Source organism: Trachinotus anak, unplaced genomic scaffold (assembly GCF_046630095.1).
Source record: "Trachinotus anak isolate AG129_WGS33_773 ecotype Australia unplaced genomic scaffold, CSIRO_AGI_Tana_v1 ptg000026l, whole genome shotgun sequence".
Lineage (NCBI taxonomy): Eukaryota > Metazoa > Chordata > Actinopteri > Carangiformes > Carangidae > Trachinotus > Trachinotus anak.
In genome coordinates this window covers 5,376,646-5,399,000 of record NW_027273877.1, presented here as the reverse complement: position 1 = coordinate 5,399,000, position 22,355 = coordinate 5,376,646, and the positions used below count along the sequence as shown (strand labels likewise).

At 44.7% G+C, this 22,355-nt stretch overlaps 1 protein-coding gene across 11 annotated transcripts in view; it reads left to right on the top strand.

The window, feature by feature from the left end:
* The window catches only part of LOC139609492 (mitogen-activated protein kinase kinase kinase kinase 4-like), a 31,568-nt gene extending 12,957 nt beyond the window's left edge, over positions 1 to 18,611 (top strand). The window contains exons 4-32 of one of the 11 annotated variants that reach the window (XM_071464176.1): positions 2,735 to 2,860; positions 3,090 to 3,200; positions 3,295 to 3,385; positions 4,849 to 4,979; positions 5,115 to 5,169; positions 5,270 to 5,348; positions 6,192 to 6,367; positions 6,501 to 6,573; positions 6,666 to 6,876; positions 7,034 to 7,195; positions 7,641 to 7,727; positions 8,631 to 9,095; positions 10,366 to 10,518; positions 11,205 to 11,489; positions 12,084 to 12,184; positions 12,392 to 12,531; positions 12,754 to 12,848; positions 13,721 to 13,899; positions 14,106 to 14,214; positions 14,563 to 14,853; positions 16,191 to 16,308; positions 16,492 to 16,662; positions 16,751 to 16,894; positions 17,079 to 17,213; positions 17,341 to 17,441; positions 17,529 to 17,678; positions 17,761 to 17,920; positions 18,024 to 18,163; positions 18,333 to 18,611. In XM_071464176.1, coding sequence (XP_071320277.1) covers positions 2,735 to 2,860; positions 3,090 to 3,200; positions 3,295 to 3,385; positions 4,849 to 4,979; positions 5,115 to 5,169; positions 5,270 to 5,348; positions 6,192 to 6,367; positions 6,501 to 6,573; positions 6,666 to 6,876; positions 7,034 to 7,195; positions 7,641 to 7,727; positions 8,631 to 9,095; positions 10,366 to 10,518; positions 11,205 to 11,489; positions 12,084 to 12,184; positions 12,392 to 12,531; positions 12,754 to 12,848; positions 13,721 to 13,899; positions 14,106 to 14,214; positions 14,563 to 14,853; positions 16,191 to 16,308; positions 16,492 to 16,662; positions 16,751 to 16,894; positions 17,079 to 17,213; positions 17,341 to 17,441; positions 17,529 to 17,678; positions 17,761 to 17,920; positions 18,024 to 18,163; positions 18,333 to 18,416 — 4,323 coding nt within the window. In that variant the 3' untranslated portion in view covers positions 18,417 to 18,611. Of the gene's footprint in view, positions 1 to 2,734; positions 2,861 to 3,089; positions 3,201 to 3,294; positions 3,386 to 4,848; positions 4,980 to 5,114; positions 5,170 to 5,269; positions 5,349 to 6,191; positions 6,368 to 6,500; positions 6,574 to 6,665; positions 6,877 to 7,033; positions 7,196 to 7,640; positions 7,728 to 8,630; positions 9,096 to 10,365; positions 10,519 to 11,204; positions 11,490 to 12,083; positions 12,185 to 12,391; positions 12,532 to 12,753; positions 12,849 to 13,720; positions 13,900 to 14,084; positions 14,215 to 14,562; positions 14,854 to 16,190; positions 16,309 to 16,491; positions 16,663 to 16,750; positions 16,895 to 17,078; positions 17,214 to 17,340; positions 17,442 to 17,528; positions 17,679 to 17,760; positions 17,921 to 18,023; positions 18,164 to 18,332 lie in introns of all 11 variants that reach the window. The other 10 variants (XM_071464177.1, XM_071464175.1, XM_071464174.1 and 7 more) reach the window with 10 other exon arrangements.
* The last annotated feature ends 3,744 nt before the right edge of the window (positions 18,612 to 22,355 follow it).

The following is a 22,355-nucleotide window of genomic DNA, read 5'->3' as shown; positions in this document are numbered from 1 at the left end:
AGAGCTATACACTTGCCTGACTAGTTATCACGTATAACCAGAATAGAGCACGTTACCCAACTGCTTCCTGTTCTGTGTGACAGACACTAGGTGTGCCTGCCAGACATGTAGTAACCCACAGGCAACAGAGCTTCTGTTTAAAGCAAATAATTTGTCACATGCAGTAAACCTGTTTTACCATATGTTGCAATAACAAAACAGTCCTGCAGTTACAGGAGGTCATTGTGCGAGACGGCGCTCTCCATCACCCGCATCAAAACAAAACACCAAGTGCACACCTACTGTTTAAGCAGCACACCTTAGGACGGAGCTCGGCTGTATTCGGTACCTAACACTGACTGATACTAGGCGTGTGCCTTTAAGATTAGCTTGTGCTAGTAAACTTTCCAGACAGCTATCATAACACATCGCTCTGCAGCTAAGAAGCCAGGTTTTTATTAGCTGCTCATGGTTGACTGATCCCTCAAGAATCGTTCCCACCGTGAAACTGATACAGCTCACCTGCTGATGGATTTTTTTTTTTTATTTAAGTGCAACTATGGTTTAATTTGTGGGCATCAAATAATATGGTAATGCATCACAGTGTGTGTAAATAATGACCCACAGTTTGATGGGATATGACTACTTCAGTTGAATGTTTCAGTTGCCTAATTAGAGCTGTAACAATTACTTGATTATATTATATGAATATTGTTTTATGGTGATCAGTTCGGTCATCTTATAACTGTTACCTGCTCGTCAGTGTGTGTCAGTGAGGCCGTGTTGCTCTGTCTCCTCTGTCCTGGCTGTAGAGCTCATCCACAGGCATGCTGGCTTGTCCAGTGTTGCTCTGACCCACATTCTCAAATCCAAACACTCCTCTTCTCTGCCGCCATACAGGCCTGAAGCTAAAAATGCCTCTCTACTTTCAGGATCTATTTTGTTATATATTAAAAGCGCTGTCCAATCCTCTGGTATAGAGTCGACGGGACAATTTGCGCAGCTAGTGGCTTTGTCGTTGTTTGTGTAGCTGCTTTTTTGGCAAAGTGGTAGAGGCTATGTTTGTTTTTGTGACTTTAAACACTTTTAAATCAGTCTGGCTTCTTCTTAAGTTGCTGTTTAGTCTGAAAAATGTTTTATGTATCTTCTAACATCTGCTAACATCCATTCATGTTGAGCAGGTTAAGGGTTGTTTAAATCTGTCGGTGATGATGTTTGTAAAGACTTTAAGAAAATGGGATTTCCTGTTGTATTTGTATCTTGTATTATATCTTCTTGAGTCATGCTTGAAGATTATGTGTAATCTAGCACCATATGTATGTCGACATATTGCTCTCTGAGCCATCAGTTGACCAAAGCCGCACTCCTCCTCGTCTCTCCCTGACACACATCACCATATGATTGTGTCTGTCTCTCCCTCACCATGTGACTTGTGGCAGCGGCTTTCACAGTCGGGAGTGTGATAATCCAACAGCTGCACAGCAGAAAGGGGCTAGGAGGGGAGGGGGGGGAGGGTTGGAGGAGGAAGAGGAGGAGGAGGAGAGGGAGTGGAGGTGGGGGTGGGGGGGGGGTGGGGGTGGGGGTAGGGGGGTGCGCACAACAGAAAGGCTTACGTCAACTCAAACAAGTCATGCAGCAGCAGTATGGCCGCCTGCATAGACAGCCAACTGCCATTTTGCTATAGGTGATGCACTGCACGCTAAACAATGTGGCAAAAAGCAGCAGCACCTTATTTCTCAATAGTTTATGATGATGATTGAAATAAAATCCCTAATAATATAAAGTGGCAAACTCCCATCATGCAGTGTGCAGTGATAATACTGTACAACCACCCCCACCTTTGCTCCCTGCCCCCCTCCTCCCACTGTGCTTTCTGTAGGATGGGCCATGTAACCGTAAAGCGAAGCACTCGCGGGCTGATCCCTGCATGTGTTCAATTAGTGTGTCACCGTTAATCATTGTCAAATTGCTATTGGGTGCGAGCAGGGAGTTAGCACTGCAGCTAGTTATGACCTTTTACAAAGACGCGATACTGGACAGGTTCACTCCGACTATGTGCGCTAAAGGCCATTTCCAGAAAAGACTAAACACAGCATGAAAAAGCAACATCTGGCTTCTGACTTAGCTTTTAAACTCTTCATGAACCCACTGATTTCTCTTTTGAATTCTGTATCTGCAGGGCCTTTGTGTGATTATCATGCCTGTTATAAAGTTACATTCACTTTGCATGAATGATATTGTCAATATAGAATTCAGCTCTAAAAAAACTCTCTTCAGGTTCATGTCAGTCTGTTACTTAAGTATATCTGTGGGGGGGGGGGGGGGGGGTTGCCATTGATCTAATGTATATTTAGTGCTCTTTTTAAAATAAGAGATTAGTGATAATGGCTACTGTACACATCCACTCACAATGAGACTCAGTCATGCATCATTAATCCCCAAACAAAGGAATCACTTGCCAGTAAATGGACGACTCATACTGCATTGTTACATAGTCCTAGACATGAATAAAGGCTGGCCAAGCTCAGCTGAAACTGCACCAGGGCGTTGTCACATAGCCCCACACTTGCTGTATCCTTAAACATGACAGTGAATTGATTTGGATGTGAAATGAAATGCCAGTCAAGGCCATATGAAGATTAAAGGCCGATGCCCACACAGTGATTTTCATCATAAAGATTTTCCAGAACAAGACAAACAGCCTCTTTTTAACTTTGTATATGTGTGTTTGTGTGTGTGTTTTTTTTGCGTCTAGGATGAAGAGGAGGAAATTAAACTGGAGATCAATATGCTGAAGAAGTATTCCCACCACAGAAACATAGCCACCTACTATGGGGCTTTCATTAAGAAGAGCCCCCCGGGACACGATGACCAGCTATGGGTAAGTCCTCAAATCCATACAAGAAATTGAGGTCGGGTAAGAAGTATGAAAGGAAGCTTAGGTTCTTTGATGTTCCCGAATTTTCTTTTCTCCCAAACCTTCTCTTATTTTCAGATGTCTACCAGTTCATACCATGATTGTCTCAGGGTCATGTGTTAAAGTTATTATTGTTTGGTCAGGTATCACTGACTTATCTCCTGATGATTCATATTTTGTGTCTGTTGTGTAGCTGGTGATGGAGTTCTGTGGAGCGGGTTCGATTACAGACCTGGTGAAGAACACCAAGGGGAACCAGCTGAAGGAAGACTGGATCGCCTACATCTCCAGAGAGATCCTCAGAGTGAGCCTCCTCTCCTCTCCTCTCCTCTCCTCTCCTCTCTTTCTCACTCACTCACGTCCTGTGTCTCTCTCTCTCTCTCTCTCCTCCTCCTCAGGGTCTGGCCCACTTACATGCCCACCACGTCATCCACCGTGACATCAAGGGCCAGAACGTCTTGCTGACTGAGAATGCTGAAGTCAAACTAGGTGAGGGCAGCACAGATCTCAGATCAGTGTTGATCGGTTGTTCTGCTGCTGAATTTACACTTCACACTTTTAGGCTGTGCAAGATAAAAGCTGACAGTCTTCAGAGAAATGTGGATAAATCTTTGGTCCTCAATCAAAAACATTAGTCTTAGAGTCCCAAGTATCAGATTTGAAGTATTTCTACATGTTCATATCAAAGTTAAGGTTCAGTTTGTCTTCTCAAAAGCCCTAATGTGCTGTTTCAGGACAGTGTGGGTTGTGGTTTGTTCAGATTTCAACAATAACACTGGCAACGCAAGCAAACAACCCCACAATTGTCATTACATTTTGATTCAAAAGTTGCTAAGCTCTGAATGGAGCACGGCTTTACAAGAAATCATGTTTATCCAGCTGAGACCGCCCACTTCAAATCTGTGACTACAAAAGGACAAATATGGACATCGTTTATATGAAATAACCAAAACTGTTACTGGCAGAACTGGCAGAAGCTTGTGTGTTGATGTAGGACCCCATCCCTCGATGTAATATAAATAAATAACTTTTTTAAAAAAGGGTTGTCAGGTCCACAACCAGAGAAAGACTGTGTCAAAATTCAAACTGCTGCTATGACATGTTTATAAACCAACCAATCAGAAAATGACATGGTGAGCTAGATAAAAACATTTTTACCACAAACTTGCGTTGAAAATCAGCGCTCCACGTTGCCTTCTTTCCTCTGGCCATGACTCACCTCCTCCTCCTTTAAGCTTGATTTTCTGCACAGAAGTTCCCGCAGTGGCCAAAGCTTATTTATTGCTTTGATACACTTTCAAAATATTGAGAGCAGTGCAGATGCATGATGTAAGCTGATGACACTTGTCTGATTTCATCTTTCTTTCTATTCACATTGTAGCCCCACAATTCACCAGGTATTGTTCGCTCAGTCTGACATCATACAGGCTGACACAGACTGAGACCAGGACTTTGTTAGAGCCACCTCACTCAGTGTGACTATGACGAACCTGACTGTTGATTATAGCACAGTCCATAGAAACATTTAGTTGATTTCCACAATAGAAAGAACTGCTAATGTGGATTGAAATAGTTTCTCCTGCAAATCAGTGTAAAAATAAATACTCTACCCTCGTTAATACTAGAAAAACAAATAAAAGAATTCAATGTCTGCAATAAAAGACAAACTTAAAGACAATTTCTTAAAGTTATAATCATTAATTTTTCAGTCTTGGCTGATGTGGGGAGTCGTGCATCATTTGCTGTGAATTCCATGTGCATAGGCTCACAATTTGAATCCCACACAGTAATGGGAGGCTCCTCCACAAACAATGAAAACTACTATATTGAGTGGTAATTACAGAATGTAAATTCTCTGTTCCTCGTGTCTCCTGAAATGACTATTAATAAGAGCTAAAAACATGAATGAACAGCACATTGGTGACTGCGGTTCCCCTCATTACTCTCTGCAGTGGACTTTGGGGTGAGCGCTCAGCTGGATCGGACAGTGGGGAGGAGAAACACCTTCATCGGGACTCCCTATTGGATGGCCCCTGAGGTCATCGCTTGTGACGAGAACCCCGACGCTACATACGATTACAGAGTAAGAGCCTCCACAGTTCGAACCTGTCATTGTATTTGTGTGAAGCAGGAGCATTGTACCTGTGAATGTCTTGATTTGTCTGAGCATGTGCGCTTGTTGTGGTTTTGGTAATCGGGCGTCGTCTTTCTCTTGCAGAGTGATCTGTGGTCTTGTGGTATCACAGCTATTGAAATGGCTGAAGGAGCACCACGTGAGTACCATTTATTTATTTATTTTTTTCCTTAATTGCTGTTTTTGTGTTGGTTCGGCCTCTTGAATTCTTACTGATGCATGTGTGCCTCTTCTTTCAGCACTTTGTGACATGCACCCGATGCGCGCGCTCTTCCTCATTCCAAGAAACCCTCCTCCTCGGCTCAAATCTAAAAAATGGTGAGTACCACTCAGAAGGATGTTTTTTCCGTGTGCACATGACTATTTCTATCCTTTGCAATCTTCTTTTTACCCTAATAAATCCTTATATATATCAAGATAGGCCATAATATTTCCTGCTTGGCCTCCATGTGCACATTTTGATGTTATCTCTGACTTCAGACCAGGCAGCTACGGAGGCTTGAGTCATGAGCTCGGCTTTTCCTCTGTGCTTTGCTGCTGAGCTGAACATCTGTAGTACACCTGCTCTGGCAGACTCAGCCTCTCCTGGCACACACCGCAGCGCTGCTCGATGCATGTACGGAAAAAAAAAATCAAACCTTTGACTCTTCCGTTTTTTTGGAGCTGCTGTGAGGGCTTAGACATTTTTGTGATTAAAAACGGAACATAACTTAAAACATGAGGATGGATCCCTCAGTGTTATAGATCCTGCTTTGCATGAAATACTGGATTGTTTAGCTGTTGTCATTTCAAATTTGCATTGTTTAACTAGAAGTGAATCTAACTTAACAGCAGCAGGTGCAATGATGATGATGATTTCATTGTACTGCGCCTCGTATTTCAGTTTTTATGGTGTATATGTGATGAAAGGTTCAATGCTGCCTGTCCATGTGCATCAACCTCAACCGGAGGCTGCTGTCACGCTGTGGATGTTGTTAGGACGGTTGGGTTATTTGGGATCAGAGCTTGTTTGCAGAAATGTTTTGCTTAGGTTCCCTGGATGTGCTCTGTCCACGTGTGGCTGAAATATTTGTCTGGCTCCCACTGTCTCTTTTTATAATTCACCCCTCTCTGTCATGCATCGTTTTTCTCCCTTCCCTTTCTCCTCCACAACCCCCACAGGTCCAAAAAGTTTTTCAGTTTCATCGAGAGCTGTCTGGTGAAGAACTACACCCAGCGCCCCCCGACAGAGCAGCTGCTGAAGCACCCCTTCATCCGAGACCAGCCCAACGAGAGGCAAGTCCGTATACAGCTCAAAGACCACATCGACCGGACCAAGAAGAAGAGGGGAGAGAAGGGTGCGTCTGGCTCTCTGTGTCCAATCGGTTCATCTCGTCTCTGTGTTATTGTCACAGAAAATGTGTATTCTCATGTCACCTCATGTGAGTCTACAGTTGCTCTGAGTGACTTCCTCGTTTTTTCCATGTACAGATGAGACGGAGTATGAGTACAGTGGCAGCGAGGAGGAGGAGGAGGATCCACCAGAGCAGGAGGGAGAACCCAGGTGGGATCCAGTAGTCGCAGCACTTCCTGAAAAACCTTTTAAGTCGAACCCGGTTCAATCTAACCCTTCTGCCAATTCCTCCCGTCATCCAGCTCCATTGTCAACGTGCCAGGGGAGTCGACTCTGCGCCGCGACTTCATCCGCCTGCAGCAGGAGAACAAGGAGCGGTCAGAGGCGCTCCGCCGCCAGCAACTCCTCCAGGAGCAGCAGCTCCGGGAGCAAGAGGAGTACAAGCGCCAACTGCTGGCTGAGAGGCAGAAACGCATTGAGCAGCAGAAGGAGCAGAGGAGGCGGCTGGAGGAGGTAGGATGATATTTTTCTGTCTTGTGCTTGGTCACAGATCTCCCAGTCAAATGAGAGAGATCAGGCTGATGCTGGCAAACAGAGAGATCAGACTGCTGAAAATCATGTTTGCGTGACAGTTTTTTAAGAATATATTTCTTGTTTACTGTCCTTATAGCAACAGCGTCGTGAACGGGAGATGAGGAGGCAACAGGAGCGCGAGCAGCGTCGCCGTGAGCAAGAGGAGAAGAGGCGTATTGAAGAGATGGATCGTAGACGTAAAGAAGAGGAGGAGCGCCGGCGGGCCGAGGACGAGAAGAGAAGGAATGATCGTGAACAGGTCAGCTTTAAAATATTATTCTCTCTCTGATCACATCAGAAGGTAGACTCTACTGTTCGTGATGAAAGAAATGATGCAGTGAGGTGCTCAGCGTGCAGAGAGTGATTCAGAGGGAAGATGATTTAGAATCAATACCTGTATCTATTACTACAGTGTAACTTGGCTTCATGTGGCTGAAAATGAAGCTATATGATGTGGGGAAAAAAACAACTCTCCTGGTAGAGCTGTGTGAGGATCGGAGAGCTGAGTTTAGAGTCATACACCTGAAACATTACCTGTGAGAACATGCCAGATTAAATGTTGTTCATCCAAACTGGATAAGTAAAGAACCTGAGAGGAAAAAAAAAAAAGATTTGAAAAGTTGTTTTTCGCTTCCTTCCTTTTGCTTTTTTTCAAAGAGATGCCCACTAACTAACTATGCTGACTGCTTGGCTTTGATTGACAGGAGTACATCAGGCGTCAGCTGGAGGAGGAGCAGAGACACCTGGAGATGCTGCAGGAGCAGCTGCTCCGTGAACAGGCCATGCTGCTGGTCAGTCACACACACATTCTCCACATTTAATTTCCACAGCACATAAACACAGTTTTATTCCTCCTGCTTTAGCTGCCAGTTATACAGAGGTTAGGCTAAAACATAAATAGATCAGAAATACAGTAACAGTTCAGTTAACCACTGAATCCTCAATGAGTTCAGAAGCTCAAAGACTAATTTTGGTTGTGTAGTCAATTAGTTTTAGTGATCTTAGTCAGGGGTTACATTTCAAAGTAAGATGACATTTAATTTTGTTTGTCATGATTATAGGCGTCATAATAAAATACTTTAACCCTTTAATACCATTAAAAAAGTTATGAATGAAACATTTTTATTGACATGTGTTTATGAATGAGATCTTTGTATGGCAGTGCTGGAGACTGCGGGCGTTATTGGGAAATGCTCCACAACAAATCTTTGTTTTTAATAGGTGTGTTTCTTTGAGTCATCCTCAGATCGTAAAGTTGAGTCATTTACACTGCAAAGACCTGTGAGAAGAAATGTTGTGTTCTTCCATTGTATCCCATTTTGTCAGTGCGTCCTTTTTTTTTTTTTTTCTTAAATCACATTTCGCATTATTTTTGTAAAATGAACTGAATCGATAATTTTCCTCTCGATTGAAACGCCACGTTTTTTAAATGTTCTGTTTTTCAGATTCATTCTGTGTTTTTATCTCTATGATGCAGGAGGAGTGACGCAGTGTGACTTTACATAACATTTATAAACTACATAGCACATGTAAGAAGTATTTAATACAGAGTTACAGAGAGAATGTGGTGATAAATTTACGGTAAATGGTTAAAACATGGCACTGACACGGATGTTTAGTCAACCTTAGTTTGCCGGGTCACCACCTGCTGCCAGCTTCTCACCACCTTGAATCAACCCCACACTCTGCAATAGGAGTTCAAGTGGCGGGAGCTCGAGGAGCAGCGCAAGGCCGAGCGACTCCACAAGCGCCTGCAGCAGGAGCAGGCCTACCTGCTGTCGCTCCAGCACGAATCCAAACAGCAGCCTGGCGACAAGAACAAACTCCCCTCAGACCATAGCAAACCTCCACAGACCTCCACCCTGCCCCCTGACAGAGTCCTTACGACAGCCCCCCAAGCTCAGGTCCTTGACAGCGTTGTTTCTGTAGCGAGAGGCGCTCATGAGTCCTCCAGAGCCCCTCAGACGATCCCCGCAGACAGCGCTAAATCCCAGGCAGCAGTGCCAGAAAAGACTCACACTGTTGAGACCTGTCCCAGCCCCAGCCCCAGCCCCCCTCAGACTGAAACCCCAGCTGACTCTAAACCTCCCCAGGCAGAAAGTTCGGAGCCCGATAGGCCCCCCGAGCCTGTCAGTCATCCTCCTCAGCCTATCAGAGAGGTGAACCTCCTCTTCGGCTCTGCCTACCCCGCTGCCTGCTCTTTCCAGCTTCTTCTTGCTTGTCTTCACACAGCCTCAGCGGCCATGATGATGGAGGTGGTGCGAGTAACAAAAAATGGTTTTCTTTAGCACAAACGATTCCATTTAATTTAGTGTTTTCTGTTTTGGTTGCTGTGGTGTTATTCCAAAGCAAGAGCTAATTTGTTACAACGCTGGCTGCCTCAGCCAGGCCCTTTTGAATGAAGCAAGTAGGGGGTACGGTGGAGAATGGAAAAACCACAGGCTCGCAACCACTCTTTTTATGTCCTGAATAAAACAGAGCTGTTCTCCTCCACTCTCTCTTGGCACTCGCTCCTACTTGCACTGTTGCTAGTCTCTTTGTAAACTAAAACCATTAGGATGTTTGAAATATTTTCGTCTTCATTTTCACTTTGAGCCGAGGCTGAGCGAGAGAAAGAGAAATAATCAATTTGTAGGTTTGGAAGAACGAGCAACATTCCTATCGTACTTTCATCTTTTTAGAACAATTTATTTTTATTGTTTTTCCCATAAGAATAAAGATGATTGCATAGGCTTTTATTTTTTTATTTCCCCATAATTTCACCCTTTTATCCACTGTCATTTGAGTCCAGTCACCAGAAGGACAAAATCAAAAGCTCCTCCTCCTTTCATCCTTTTCTCTTAGAGGTTTTCCTCCTCAGAGCAAAACAGAACCAAGAGTGTTTCCTCTTGATCTTTGATGGCCGACCTGTGACATTCTTCAATGTGGTTGTTTTGACTGGGCCATTGCATGTGGATGGCTGAGGCCCAAACTAACATGCAGGACACTCCAAGCAGTGTCTCCCGTCATCAACAGACCTGTTCCGTGTCATTAACAACGATCTTTCTCTCCATTTATTACAAAAAAAAAATTCAAGGATGTATTTGTCTGAAAGAGTCCTGTCTCCACCTCTGTCTGTCCACACACACCTGTGTCTGTACGGCTGCCTCAAATGGGCTTCAAGCATGTGTAATATCATTGTCCCCACATGTCTGTATTGTTGGTCTTTGTCAGTCAAATGTGAAGGTTTCTGAGTTTGACAAAGGATTCCTAAGCAACTGTAATATTAGAGAATGCAAGGAGATGGGAACCATTTTTAATCAGTAAAGAGAAAGCTGAAAATCTGAAGTGGTTCCCTTCTTTTTGATTTTCTCTATTTTTAGATCAATCACTGAAATATTTTTCCTGACCCTCATGCCCTCTCTGTCCTGTACGATTCCCCCATCCCAGGCCGACGAGAGGTACCGTAAGAACATTCAGGGCTCCCCTCAGACCGCCCCTCCTCCCAAGCAGCCCCCTCTGCCTCCCCGCTCCTCTGAACCGTTCTCCAATGGTGGCTCCTCCTCTGAGGCGTCCGCCATGCACCGGCCCATGGAGCCTCAGGTAACTCCTTCCTCCTCCCTCCTCCTTTTTTCCTCTTTCTCCTTTCGCTCTGTCCCTCCTTCAACCGCTGGATCCGTGCACTCACACAGTTTAGTCAAACAGCAAAGTAACATCCTTCTGTACTGAAGGGAAGCCTGTATAGATCTGAAGCTGGGTGATTTAAATTGGACACTTTGGAGGACTGTGTGCTTTTGCAGACAGATTGAACGTTTACTTTCATGCCACTAAAACCCTACCGTAGGTTATGAAATAATTGCAACCTAAATAATTAAAGTGTCTTAATGAAAATACAGCCAGTGGTTAAAGGAATAGTTCATGATAAACAAAATCCAAAATGCAAAACGGCTTTCAGCTATGTTTTCAGCTTCGTATTTACCGACATGAGTGATAACAGTCCTCTGTAACTCTCAGCACGAAGGCGAATAAGTTCATTTCCCAAAATGTTGAACTGTTCCTTTAAGCACGAGCGTTGATCTGGAGTCCAGACTGAATCTGAGTGAAACACATCATCGTGTCCTGTTGTATGCATGTGTATATATCTGAGCACATGTATGTGAGAAGCCACACACATCTTCCCTCATGTCTCACTGTGTTGTCTGCTTGTTTCACCTCCCCTCCTCCTCCTTCCTCTTCCTTCCTCTTCCTCTTCCTCTTCCTCTTGTCTCCCCTCCCTCGCTCCCTGAAAGGTCCAGTGGTCCCACCTGGCTGCTCTAAAAAGCAGCAACAGCGCCGCCCCCTCTCCTCCTCCTCCTCCTCCGCCTGTGGTCTCTCGCTCCCAGTCCTTCAGCGAGCCCGGCGGCGTGACCTCTAGCTTTGCACAACTCCACCTGCGTTCCCAGGACCCCCACCATCACCACCACCATCACCCATCGCCCGCACGCACTGACCCCCAGCCCCAACCTCCCCTCCACCACCCTCAGGCCCAGACTAGGGCCGAACACCAGGCCAGCAACGAGGAGGTGCCTCCCAAGGTAAGGAGTTGATGAGGGCCCAACACCCCCCCCCACTCCCCGTTCCTACCCTATCCTTGACTGCTCCCTCCCTCATTCACCTCCTCTCATGCCAGTCACTCATCAAGCTGCTCCATCTCAACCTGTCTGTTTTTGTTTGCCTTGCTGTGTTTCAGTCTCTATTTCACCAGTTGTGAAATACAACCACTTTAAATCTTAGTAAAAACTAAACCAGGAAATTTAGTGTTTCTAGGACCATAAACAACATTAAAATATTGATCAAAATGCAGCAATTACATGACACAATACCGTTGAGCAGCACATTCCTCCAACCTAAGTTTGTTCTTGTCGGGGCTGCAGAGGTTCTGCTGTCACTGAGAACTTTCTCCGAGTGTCAGTGGCTGCAGATGAAAAGATATCATGTTTATCCGATTATGTGATGTGATGCTCTTCTGGGGTTTCTTTTCTTTTTCTTTTTCTTTTTCTTTTTTTTTTGTCTTGTGCAACTCTAAGCTCTTGTTGTACATTTTCAATTTTAGATCAACTGCAATTCAGATGTTTTACTTGTGCTGAATACATACCCTGTGTGAGGTCTTCTGTATCTGTCTCCCCCAGGTGCCAGTGAGGACAACATCCAGGTCTCCAGTACTGTCACGTCGAGAGTCCCCTCTGCCATCGCAGCCTGGCAACCAGGGCGGACAGAGAAACGCCGGCGGGTAAGAGAGGAGACCCCTGAGAGGATTTCTGCACTTGGATTATATCATATATATTAATACAGTTGGAGAGATTTAAACATAGGGTATTATAAGTTCTGTGGTGAAAAAGCATAATGATATAAACAATACTGTGGTCAATCCTATTGTGAATGATATGACTGTATATTTCCACTGTGTTTGTTAATGGGACTGTGTTCCTTGCGACAGGAACGTGGAGCAGCGCCCGCTGTGGGACCGTGTGGAGAAGCTGCAGCCTCGGCCCGGCAGCGGCAGCTCCTCAGGCTCCTCCAACTCCAGCTCCCAGGCCAGCTCTGGGGACCGCTTCAGGCCACGCTGTGAGTCCCCTGGTACTGTACACGGCTGCAAGTCACTAACCGCTTATTAGCTCATCATGATTATTACTGTAATAACACCGTTCTCACTCAAACACTGTGCTGTGCTGTCTACTCATGCTCGATTAAGTTTTGTGCAGTTTCTATATGGGCAAATTGAAGATCCTTTCAGAGCCAACTCCCCTGGCCCGGTTCTGTTTCCCCACACTAAGGCTGCTTCCTTTTGTTCTCTCAAAGCTTCCTCCAAATCTGAAGGATCCCCTCTCCAGCGGCCTGAAAATGTTCCCAAAAAACAAGATGAAAAGAACCTCGCCAGGCCCACTCGACCAGCTGTAAGTCCACTGTTACCAGAGTGCTGGATAACATTGTATGATGCTGAATAGGTGAAAACTGTTTTTTTCCCCCACTTGTGTTTTTCTCTGCTCTAATTATTCAACCACCTACTGTGTGCAACATCTCATGAATCCATTGGTTCGCGGTTGTTGGGGAACCTCTTTAGGGTGATGTGGTAAGCCTGTTAAATGAGATCAATCACACCTATTCTCTGCTTGCACCATTGCCCCCCCCCTCATTGCATTATATACTGAAGTCTTGTGATAAAAAAAAAGTTGTTTCTCCTTTCTGAGGATTAATGCAATAATTAATTTGAGTTCTGTCATCGGTTCCGTCCCCACTGCCTGTGATGTGATTGCCTTCTGCTGGCGTCCGTCCTCATGCCTGCACAGTTCTTTCTGAGTTTGCTTGTCATCAATAAAATGCACATGGCACTGAGAGGGTTAAACCCTTTAGCTTCCTGAGCCTGGATTTGGATGCAACCACATTTGAATGCAAGCACACCTCTCCAGTTTCCTTGTACTTGTCAGAATGGCTCCTAATCTCACCTGGCTTTGTTGCTGGATAAACTGTGGCCCATTTGCTTTGTTGAACACGGCGGGGATATATCCCTCCCCCCTGTCTTGCTTGTCACTGACCGTACAAGACGACATTAGTAAAACAAGCAGAGAACAGCATGGTTACAGTACCAAGGAGTAACGCTCATGTAGAAATCCTCGGTTAAAAATAATGCAATGCAAAAGCTCTTCAGTGGGAACCTCAGACTGCATGTACCCAGAGATCTGACACTGTCGGTACATCTAACTACAACAGAAAACTAATGAGGGATCATGGTTGCATTTTTCTAAGACTTCATTACTCTTCCTTCCAGGACCTGACTGCTCTGGCCAAGGAGCTGCGTGCAGTAGATGATGTGCGGCCTCCCCACAAGGTCACCGACTACTCCTCCTCAAGCGAGGAGTCGGGCACCACCGATGAGGACGACGATGAGGAGGTGGACCAGGAGGCGGGAGATGAATCCACTTCAGGAGCTGAGGACTCTAGAGCTGGGTAGGTAGAAGTGTGATGATGTTGTTGGCTCTCAGTCCCCGCTGTCTGTTCCATTCATTAGAAATAAGTCTATGTATAAGATATTTTATTGCCAGAAAGTAATAAAAATGTTGATCAAACCCATCACATTGTGCTGCATGGCTTTTCTGCATGACTGTTAACACTGGTCTGGTTATGGACATCAGATATTCCCATGGCTTCTACAGGAGGCTGAGTAACGGGGAGACGGAGTCCGCTAAGACCATGCTGGTCGAAGACTCCGAGAGCGACCAAGCCACCACGCCCTCCAAGGATGGCACGCTGGTCATCAGACAGGTAAGAGGAGGAGACGGGGACTCACTGAGTCTGCAACGTCAAGAGACATATTCTGCTCACATGTAGTTGTTAGAAGTGTCATTTTCCTTTTCTTTGTCCACTCACTCTCCACCATTTTTCTACATATTTTGATTTAAAGTTCAGTCTCTTGCTGCTTCACATGTTACATGTACAGATGGGGAATCTAACCAGATTTCTATAGTTTGAATTTAATGCGACATGCACAGCAGTGGTGGTGTTTCAAGAATATGTTGTGTATAACGTGTGGATGAGCAAATCGTGACTAGCAGTCGAACGTACAGCTCCTCCTGCTTGCTCCAGCCCAAGTATGCCTGTTCTTGCTTCCAGAGCACCGTTGACATAAAGCGGTTGGTCAATCTCTCATCCTCCACCTCTTCCTCGGCCGGCTCTGGTCACGGCCAGCCCCCACCCCCCAACCACGGCCTCCCAGAGAAAAACGGCTTTGCCGGCCGCATACACCACCTACCAGACCTTATCCAGCAGAGCCATCACTCCCCTTCCTCTTCCACAACCATCCCCTCCTCCTCCTCCTCCTCTTCCTCCTTCCCCTCATCATCTAGCCATGCCAGTCCTGCCATGTCCCCACAGAACCCCCTGGACAAGCTCACTGCCATAGAGGTATGTCATCCTCACATCACAGAGACGAACGGCTAAGGAATGGACGGTTGCAGGTGTACAGGCTTCGGCAGGCAGATTTCAAAGAGCAGTTGCAGATGTTTGTTTTTATCCAGCTGGAGTCCAAGATTGTAAAGGATGTACAATCTGCTGTAGGGTCTAGAAGTCGCCCACAGTTGTCACTTTTTATTGTCCTCTGCCTGGACGTGAAGCGGGGTAAAATAAATTATTTGCAAATGCTTTTTTTCTCTAGTTATTTTAAAGAGGTTTGATAATATTCACCTCTGTACCTTCACAAGTCTGTACATACCAACCGTCCAGCCCTTGATTGTTGGTCCGAGCCTCTCTGCACCCTATCCTGCCCCCCACCCCCCCAACCCTCTGTGTCCTGCTGGCTTCACTCTGGCTCTCCTCTGCCCCTTCTGGCTTGGCTGACGCCTCTGGTTTGAGTCCTCTGAGCGGCTGCAACCTCCTTTCCCTTCCTGCACTTCACTGCATTGCACTGTGTGTCGCTGCTAACACTGGTGCCTCCTGGTGGTAGAACACGGTCAGGGCGTGGAGGAAACTCAAACTGGAGCTTCTCGGGGGGGTGAAACACAAACATTTCTTAGCGGGACATCATGATGGGGCCACTTTTGAGTAGTTGTAGCAGTGGTTGGTGATGGCATGCCTGGTGTGACGTTTTGCAATGCCAGCTTGAAGGAGTCCAATGATGTGAATTCTGCAAACATGTTTATTTTTAATGATTATTTTAGATATCGGACTCATTTGTGATGGGAGATCACAACAGGCACCTTGGGTGGTGGACTTACAGTTCTCTTCTGTCTGTGCTTTATTAGCAGCAGCTTTTTTTTTCTCCTCTTAACACCTCACAGCAGCTCATGTTTGGATCATTTCTCATTTCCCGAAACACATTTCCTCTTGTCTCACATGTTTTCTTCCCCTCTATAACATGCAAGCTTCAGAATAACCAACATAACTGCATGTTTGATTTGTTATAAACCTGAATTTCACCGCCAACGTAATATTCCCAGGTGTTTGCGTCATAAAAAATGCAGTTTGGTTGAACACAGATTTATGAGCCCCTCTAGAGGCAGAGCTGTAAATTTATATCCTCAAAACTGAGGAGGCCTGTTGCTAATGTAGTTTAAATCAGCAGTCATAGTCAGTTTCATAAATTACAGATCAGTTTAGTAAATCTTTATGTCATGGAGTGGACCAAAGGCCTAATAAATAATCTGTTTCATGTCAGCGTTGTCTTCCTCACCTCATTTTAAAGTTGCTGTAGTAGGAAAACCCTGAAATCTGTTTATTTTCTAAATGTCTTCAATCTCTCTCAGTCCCAGTCAGAGAGCAACTCCATGTCCAAACACAAGTCTTCCTCCTCCTTCACTCCCTTCATCGACCCACGGCTGCTCCAGATCTCTCCATCCAGCGGCAGCTCCCTCAACAACATGGGTAATTAAAAACTGTGGAGGCTCCTCTGCTCCCTGATGACTGAAGCATGCATTTTCTTTCTTTGAGGGATTTTTTGAGGAATGTCTGCAGAATGTATTGTCTGTTACAATATCTTGTGTGACAAGCCCAAGAGAGTATAATATATACTTTAATAACATGGTGGTATCCTCTGCTCCCCTCCAGCTGGATTTGGGCAGGACGGACGGCTGGTGGACCCACTGAGGGCTGACCCCTCCCGTAAAGGCTCAGTGGTCAATGTCAACCCAGTCAACACGCGCCCGCCGAGCGACACGCCAGAGATTCGCAAGTACAAGAAGAGGTTCAACTCTGAGATCCTGTGTGCTGCACTCTGGGGTACGTGCATGTCAAACATCAACCTGAGTGCGTCTTGCATCCACTGGTACTTATACTTATACTCTGCGTTTACGTGTGACTGTTCCAGGGGTAAACCTGCTGGTGGGGACAGAGAGTGGACTGATGCTGCTGGACCGGAGCGGTCAGGGGAAGGTCTACCCCCTGATCAACCGACGACGCATCCAACAGATGGACGTCCTGGAGGGACTCAATGTCCTGGTCACCATATCAGGTACAGAAAATGTGCAGCCAATGGCCACTTAACACAAATATTGGGTGTTTTTTTTTTTTGTTTTTTTTCTTGCTACTATAAGGCTGTGAAAACCAGGTACAGGGAAATTCAGAGAGAAACTCCTGTGTCTGAAGTTATTATTCCTCTCACTGCTCCCTCTATATTTCGCCTCCCGCTCCTGCAGGTAAAAAGAACAAGCTGCGCGTGTATTACCTGTCGTGGCTCAGAAACAAGATCTTGCACAATGACCCTGAGGTGGAGAAGAAGCAGGGTTGGGTCAACGTGGGCGACCTGGAGGGCTGCGTCCACTACAAAGTCGGTACGTCTCCCGATCTGTCAAAGAAAGATTCTTAAACCTGGGACGATTAATCATTAATACACACGGGATTTGTTAAGTAAGCCTCGATTTAGGTGATGCTTTCACTCACTTCTTCTTTTCATTCCAGTGAAATATGAGAGGATTAAGTTCTTGGTGCTGGCCTTGAAGAATGCTGTGGAGGTGTATGCCTGGGCACCCAAACCCTACCACAAATTCATGGCCTTTAAGGTGAGTTTGGATTTCAGTTTCTTTCTTTTAATTACTGCTTGTGTTCTAGTTGACCTGACTCACTCATTTATTCATGGTTGGTTTTAGTCTTTTGGTGACCTGGTGCACAAGCCTCTGCTGGTTGACCTGACGGTGGAGGAAGGTCAGAGGTTAAAGGTCATCTATGGCTCCTGCTCAGGCTTCCATGCTGTGGATGTGGACTCCGGTGCTGTCTACGACATCTACCTGCCCACACATGTAAGTGCTCAGCAGAGAGTCTGGTCAGATCTCGTTTTTCATGCTGTTTCCCCTCCTAACGTTTTTTTTACCCCCACCTCAGATCCAGACCAGCATTCAGTGCCATGCCATCATCATCTTGCCCAACACTGATGGGATCGAGCTGCTGGTGTGTTACGAGGACGAGGGCGTCTACGTCAACACCTACGGACGCATCACCAAGGACGTGGTGCTGCAGTGGGGAGAAATGCCAACATCAGTGGGTAAGTTGGGCCATTAAGAGGAAAAAAAGACAGGAAGAGGTCTAGCACTGTGCTCGCTAGGGAACCTGTGGAGCCTCTTAACGCTCCCTCTGTGTTTGTGCAGCCTACATTAGGTCAAACCAGATCATGGGCTGGGGTGAGAAGGCCATAGAGATTCGCTCTGTGGAGACAGGACACCTGGACGGCGTCTTTATGCACAAGAGAGCCCAGAGACTCAAGTTCCTTTGTGAGAGGAACGACAAGGTGAGAATTTTTTTTTTTTTTCTTTATTTCTCTTTCTTCTTTCTCCTTATTTTCCATAAACAGGAGGCAGGGAGCCACCACACACCTTCACAACCTTTATTAAATACCCACTCGATCATAACAGTCGTCAGATCTGCAGCTCACATATTTCCCCTTTGTCTGTCGTCAGGTCTTCTTCGCCTCTGTGCGCCCCGGAGGTGCCAGCCAGGTGTACTTCATGACGCTGGGACGCACCTCCCTCATGAGCTGGTAGTCGACGCCCTGCAACAACCAGCCAACGCGATGACCTAAGCAGCGACCAACAGATGACGATTGTGACTACGACCAATGACGATGAACAAGAGAACAGCCTCGAGTCTGAGCTGGGGAAGCACCTCTGCGGCTTGCTCTCACCTGCTCGGGCAAACAAACCACGGATTGGACTGTAATCACAAAAAGAAGCGAGGGACGTGGGTGGGTGGGTGGGTGTGTGTGTTGTTTGGGGCGGGGAGGTGCGTTCTGTCCGTGTGCACTGTCACAAGTCCACTGAGTGTACTAAGCAAACTATATTAGGACAACAGAAAACCCCCACGAGCCTCCAGGTTCCTCTCACCCCCGGCCTTGTTGCCCTACCCTTGAGCTGAACCCACTCCTCCTCTTCCTCTGCGGGACGTGGGATCTGTTGCCCGTTGATGGTAAATCTTTTAATGTGTCATAGTAAAACTTTGCATCATGTATGTGTGTGAATAGAGGAAAACACTGAGCATGTGAATGACTGACAGAGTGCGTTTGACGGGACAAGAGGAGCCTAAACCCGGCTGTTGCTGTATCGAAGAAGGCGAATACTCTATGTGCCACACCTTGAGTTTAGCTGTTTGTGGCTGTGTTTTAGTCCACGTCCTGTTTGGGTAAATTTAACTCCTACTCCCTCCGTGATCGATTTCCACGTCAAGCATGTCATGAAACACTAGTTCACAGTCACAGTTTTACTCCCATAAACAATGCTTGACTTGTAAATCTGCCTCTGTCTTCACTTATTTGCCTTCTCCTCCTTAAAGTGAAGATTTTTTTAAGGGACCTTCTTGATTATATCCATTAAAAACAGGGTACTGGATGTCAGCTTGTACATACTAACTACATCAACCTTGTGGGCTTTACTCCTGGGTTTAACAGACACTTTCTCGACCTTTACCACATTGCCTCACGTACTGTAGGTTATGTCAAGACAGAAGTAGCCCTGTTTATGACAGCATGTTGCTTTGGTGTTATTAACAAAAGTATCCCCAGTTTTTAATACACTGTATATTTTGTATGTGACTTGCTGCACATAAATAAAGCATAAGAACACAGGACACACCTGTAGATGAGTTTTAAAGGAAGAATCCACCCTATTTGTCATCAATGTGTAATTTTTTTTTTTTTTTTCTTCCAAGCTTTCCAGGAGTTGTTTTGAGATGAAGTGTTGCAATTTCTCTGGTCAGCTGCTTTGTCGACCACCGAACAACAAAATAGACCCAGAAATGTGAGGTTAATTTCCAATTTTTTTTTTTTTTGTTTTTGTCAGGTGGATTTTTCCTTTAACATCAGTCATAAGTAGGGCTAGGATATACTGTGAATTAGACATGCAGAATTAGCAGGTGGCCGTTAACGTAGCATGGAGGCAAGTGGGCAGGAGTGACAGTAAGGGAATGAAGGCAGCGTTATATAGATGTCACTGAAGTGGGTTGAGAAGAAGCTTTGAACGTCACACTCCACAGAGAGGAGGAAACCACGATCAGCTGATGGGTCCTCCGTCTGCACAGTCCAGGTCCACGATCATCCCAGTCTGTATTAGAGGAGACGCTGGCTCAATGTTCAGCTAAAAGGTTGCCTTGGAGGGCTGATAGAAACTGCTCAAAATCCTCTGTGAATGGTGAAACACATTTGGATTTCATGTACTGTTGGAACACTTTAGTCTGAACCAGTTGTGTGATTCAATATTGGACCTTTTTTTTTCCCACATTTTGGGCTTCAGACAGGCAGTTAGTTTACACAGTCCAGTCTGGACCGAGGAGACAAATACACCACTTTAACTGGACCATTACTCCTTCCCAGAATTGTATTTTACTCATTTTATCCCCCCCCCACTCATCCTCTGAAACCCGAATGACAAGGCAAGACTTGTTAGTCACTTCATGTTGAGACAGTCTCATTTCACTGTTAAAATGTCAAATCCATCCTGTGGCTGTGCATGTGTATGAACGAGAAAACTTGACAACAGGACTCAAATCTACAAGGTTTCGCTCCCTTCACGTAATCTCATCTCTCTGGTCCCGCTCCCAGTAAGGGTGGTGCCTTCACTTGTCTCAAGTAGGGGCCCCGCTGAGAGCTGCAGAACATGGGAATGAGATGCTTATCTGTGAAAAGCTAGGAAGGGATTAGAAAAAAAAAAACGAAACCCACATGTTCTAATAACAGTGTTACAAAACCACTTCAGACAGCGAACTAAACGGCATATTTTTAACTTGGACTTAGTTTTTAGTCTTGTTTCTGCAATTTTTATTATGTAACCCTTCAGATAAGTATGCGACTGCAGTGGTTTTAAAATTGTAATGCACACCTTATGTTGAAAATGTTTACAGAAGCAATTGTTTTGTTAAACCAATGTGCATCGATATGAATATTTATGGTTTATTTTGAGGGCAGTTTTTCCCTGTTTTGTATTTTGTATTATTCCCTTTTTGTACTATCATTTAGACGTTTGTGTACAGGAATAATCAACCTTTGCTCACGTTATAAATTACACAAGTCCAGAGTGTGATTTCACTGGGTCCTCTACATCCTGCATTGTGCAGTGTGCCCCTGGCTGTGTGGCAGCGTGGATCAAATATTTTCTACCTGTCAGGTGACATGTTCCCCCTCAAACGTCTCTCTGCCATGCCTCTCTAATTTATGTCCTCTCTGTGTGTACTATGGGAATTACTGTATTTTCCTGAAGGTCTTTTTTTTCCATTGAATAAAATCAGAAGTAATTTACAGTGTGTTGTCTTTCTTTTTAACAGTAGTCTTAGCAAAATGTGATTAACTCCAAATGTTGGAAGCACCACTCTGCTCTGTGTCTAAATTATTACGCCAACAGTTCCAAAATCTTAGAAGTTTTCTCCTTAAAAAAAATTATATAATCCAGATTTTTAAAAAGTGAAGCAGTTGCATAAGGGCATAAAAAGTGTAGAAGCCAAATATTCTGAGGAAAATAAAGGAAACATAGGAAACAGTCAGATGTAGAGTATGATCAGTGGTGGAGGAAGCATTCAAGTAATAAGTAGTAAGAAGTAATAGCAAACTGCAGAAATACTCCATTACAAGTCATAGTCCTGATAGAAATGCCATTGAAGTAAAAGTACCTATGTATTATTCACTAAGTCTATATAACATTTCAAAAGTAAAGGTATCTGATACAGAAACATGACCCCTGCAAGTATTACACTCATTATATAATAATGCATCAGTAATAAGAAGTTAATTATATCATATATTTAATGATTTTATTTTTTCTATAATCTTGGCATATTAAATGTTTAACAATACATTATATATTTAACCTCTTCATGCTATACTTGGAAACACTAACTTCATATGAGGCGCACAAACAGCTGTTTCCTGAAGACTGTAACTGTTTTAATGGTCATATTCGCTCTTGTAAAATAAGTTTTTACATGTTAACTAGGACGATTTGTCCTGATCTCTTGTTAGAGGTAATCTTAACGGACTCCCTCGGCATTATAAATAAATCATGTGTTTTGCATGTAAAAGGTAACTGGTAATTTGAATAAATTAATCAACTATAACTGTACATGACTTAGGGATAGAATAAAGTTTTATCCAAACCTGACGTAATCAAATGAGTAAAAATAAATAAAATAAATAAATAATTCAGTGAAGAGAAGTCGGATGTCTAAACCACCATTAAATCCTGATTTAAACACAGATTAAAAACAAAAAAAAAAACAGAAAAACTGGCACTTGTCAATATATCTTTTAACCACAAGATGGCGCCGCTGCGCACCTCACGGCCCATCCCACTTCATGTCGCTTCCAAAGGGTTCAGTCCAGTAAAGCTGGCACTGATACTTCACACAGTAGTTTCCTGTTGTCGCCGAAAATGTGATTTAAAGCTTTAAACAATGGCATTAAAAGCATCATCTCAAACTTTATTAGCGCCATGTGGTAAATG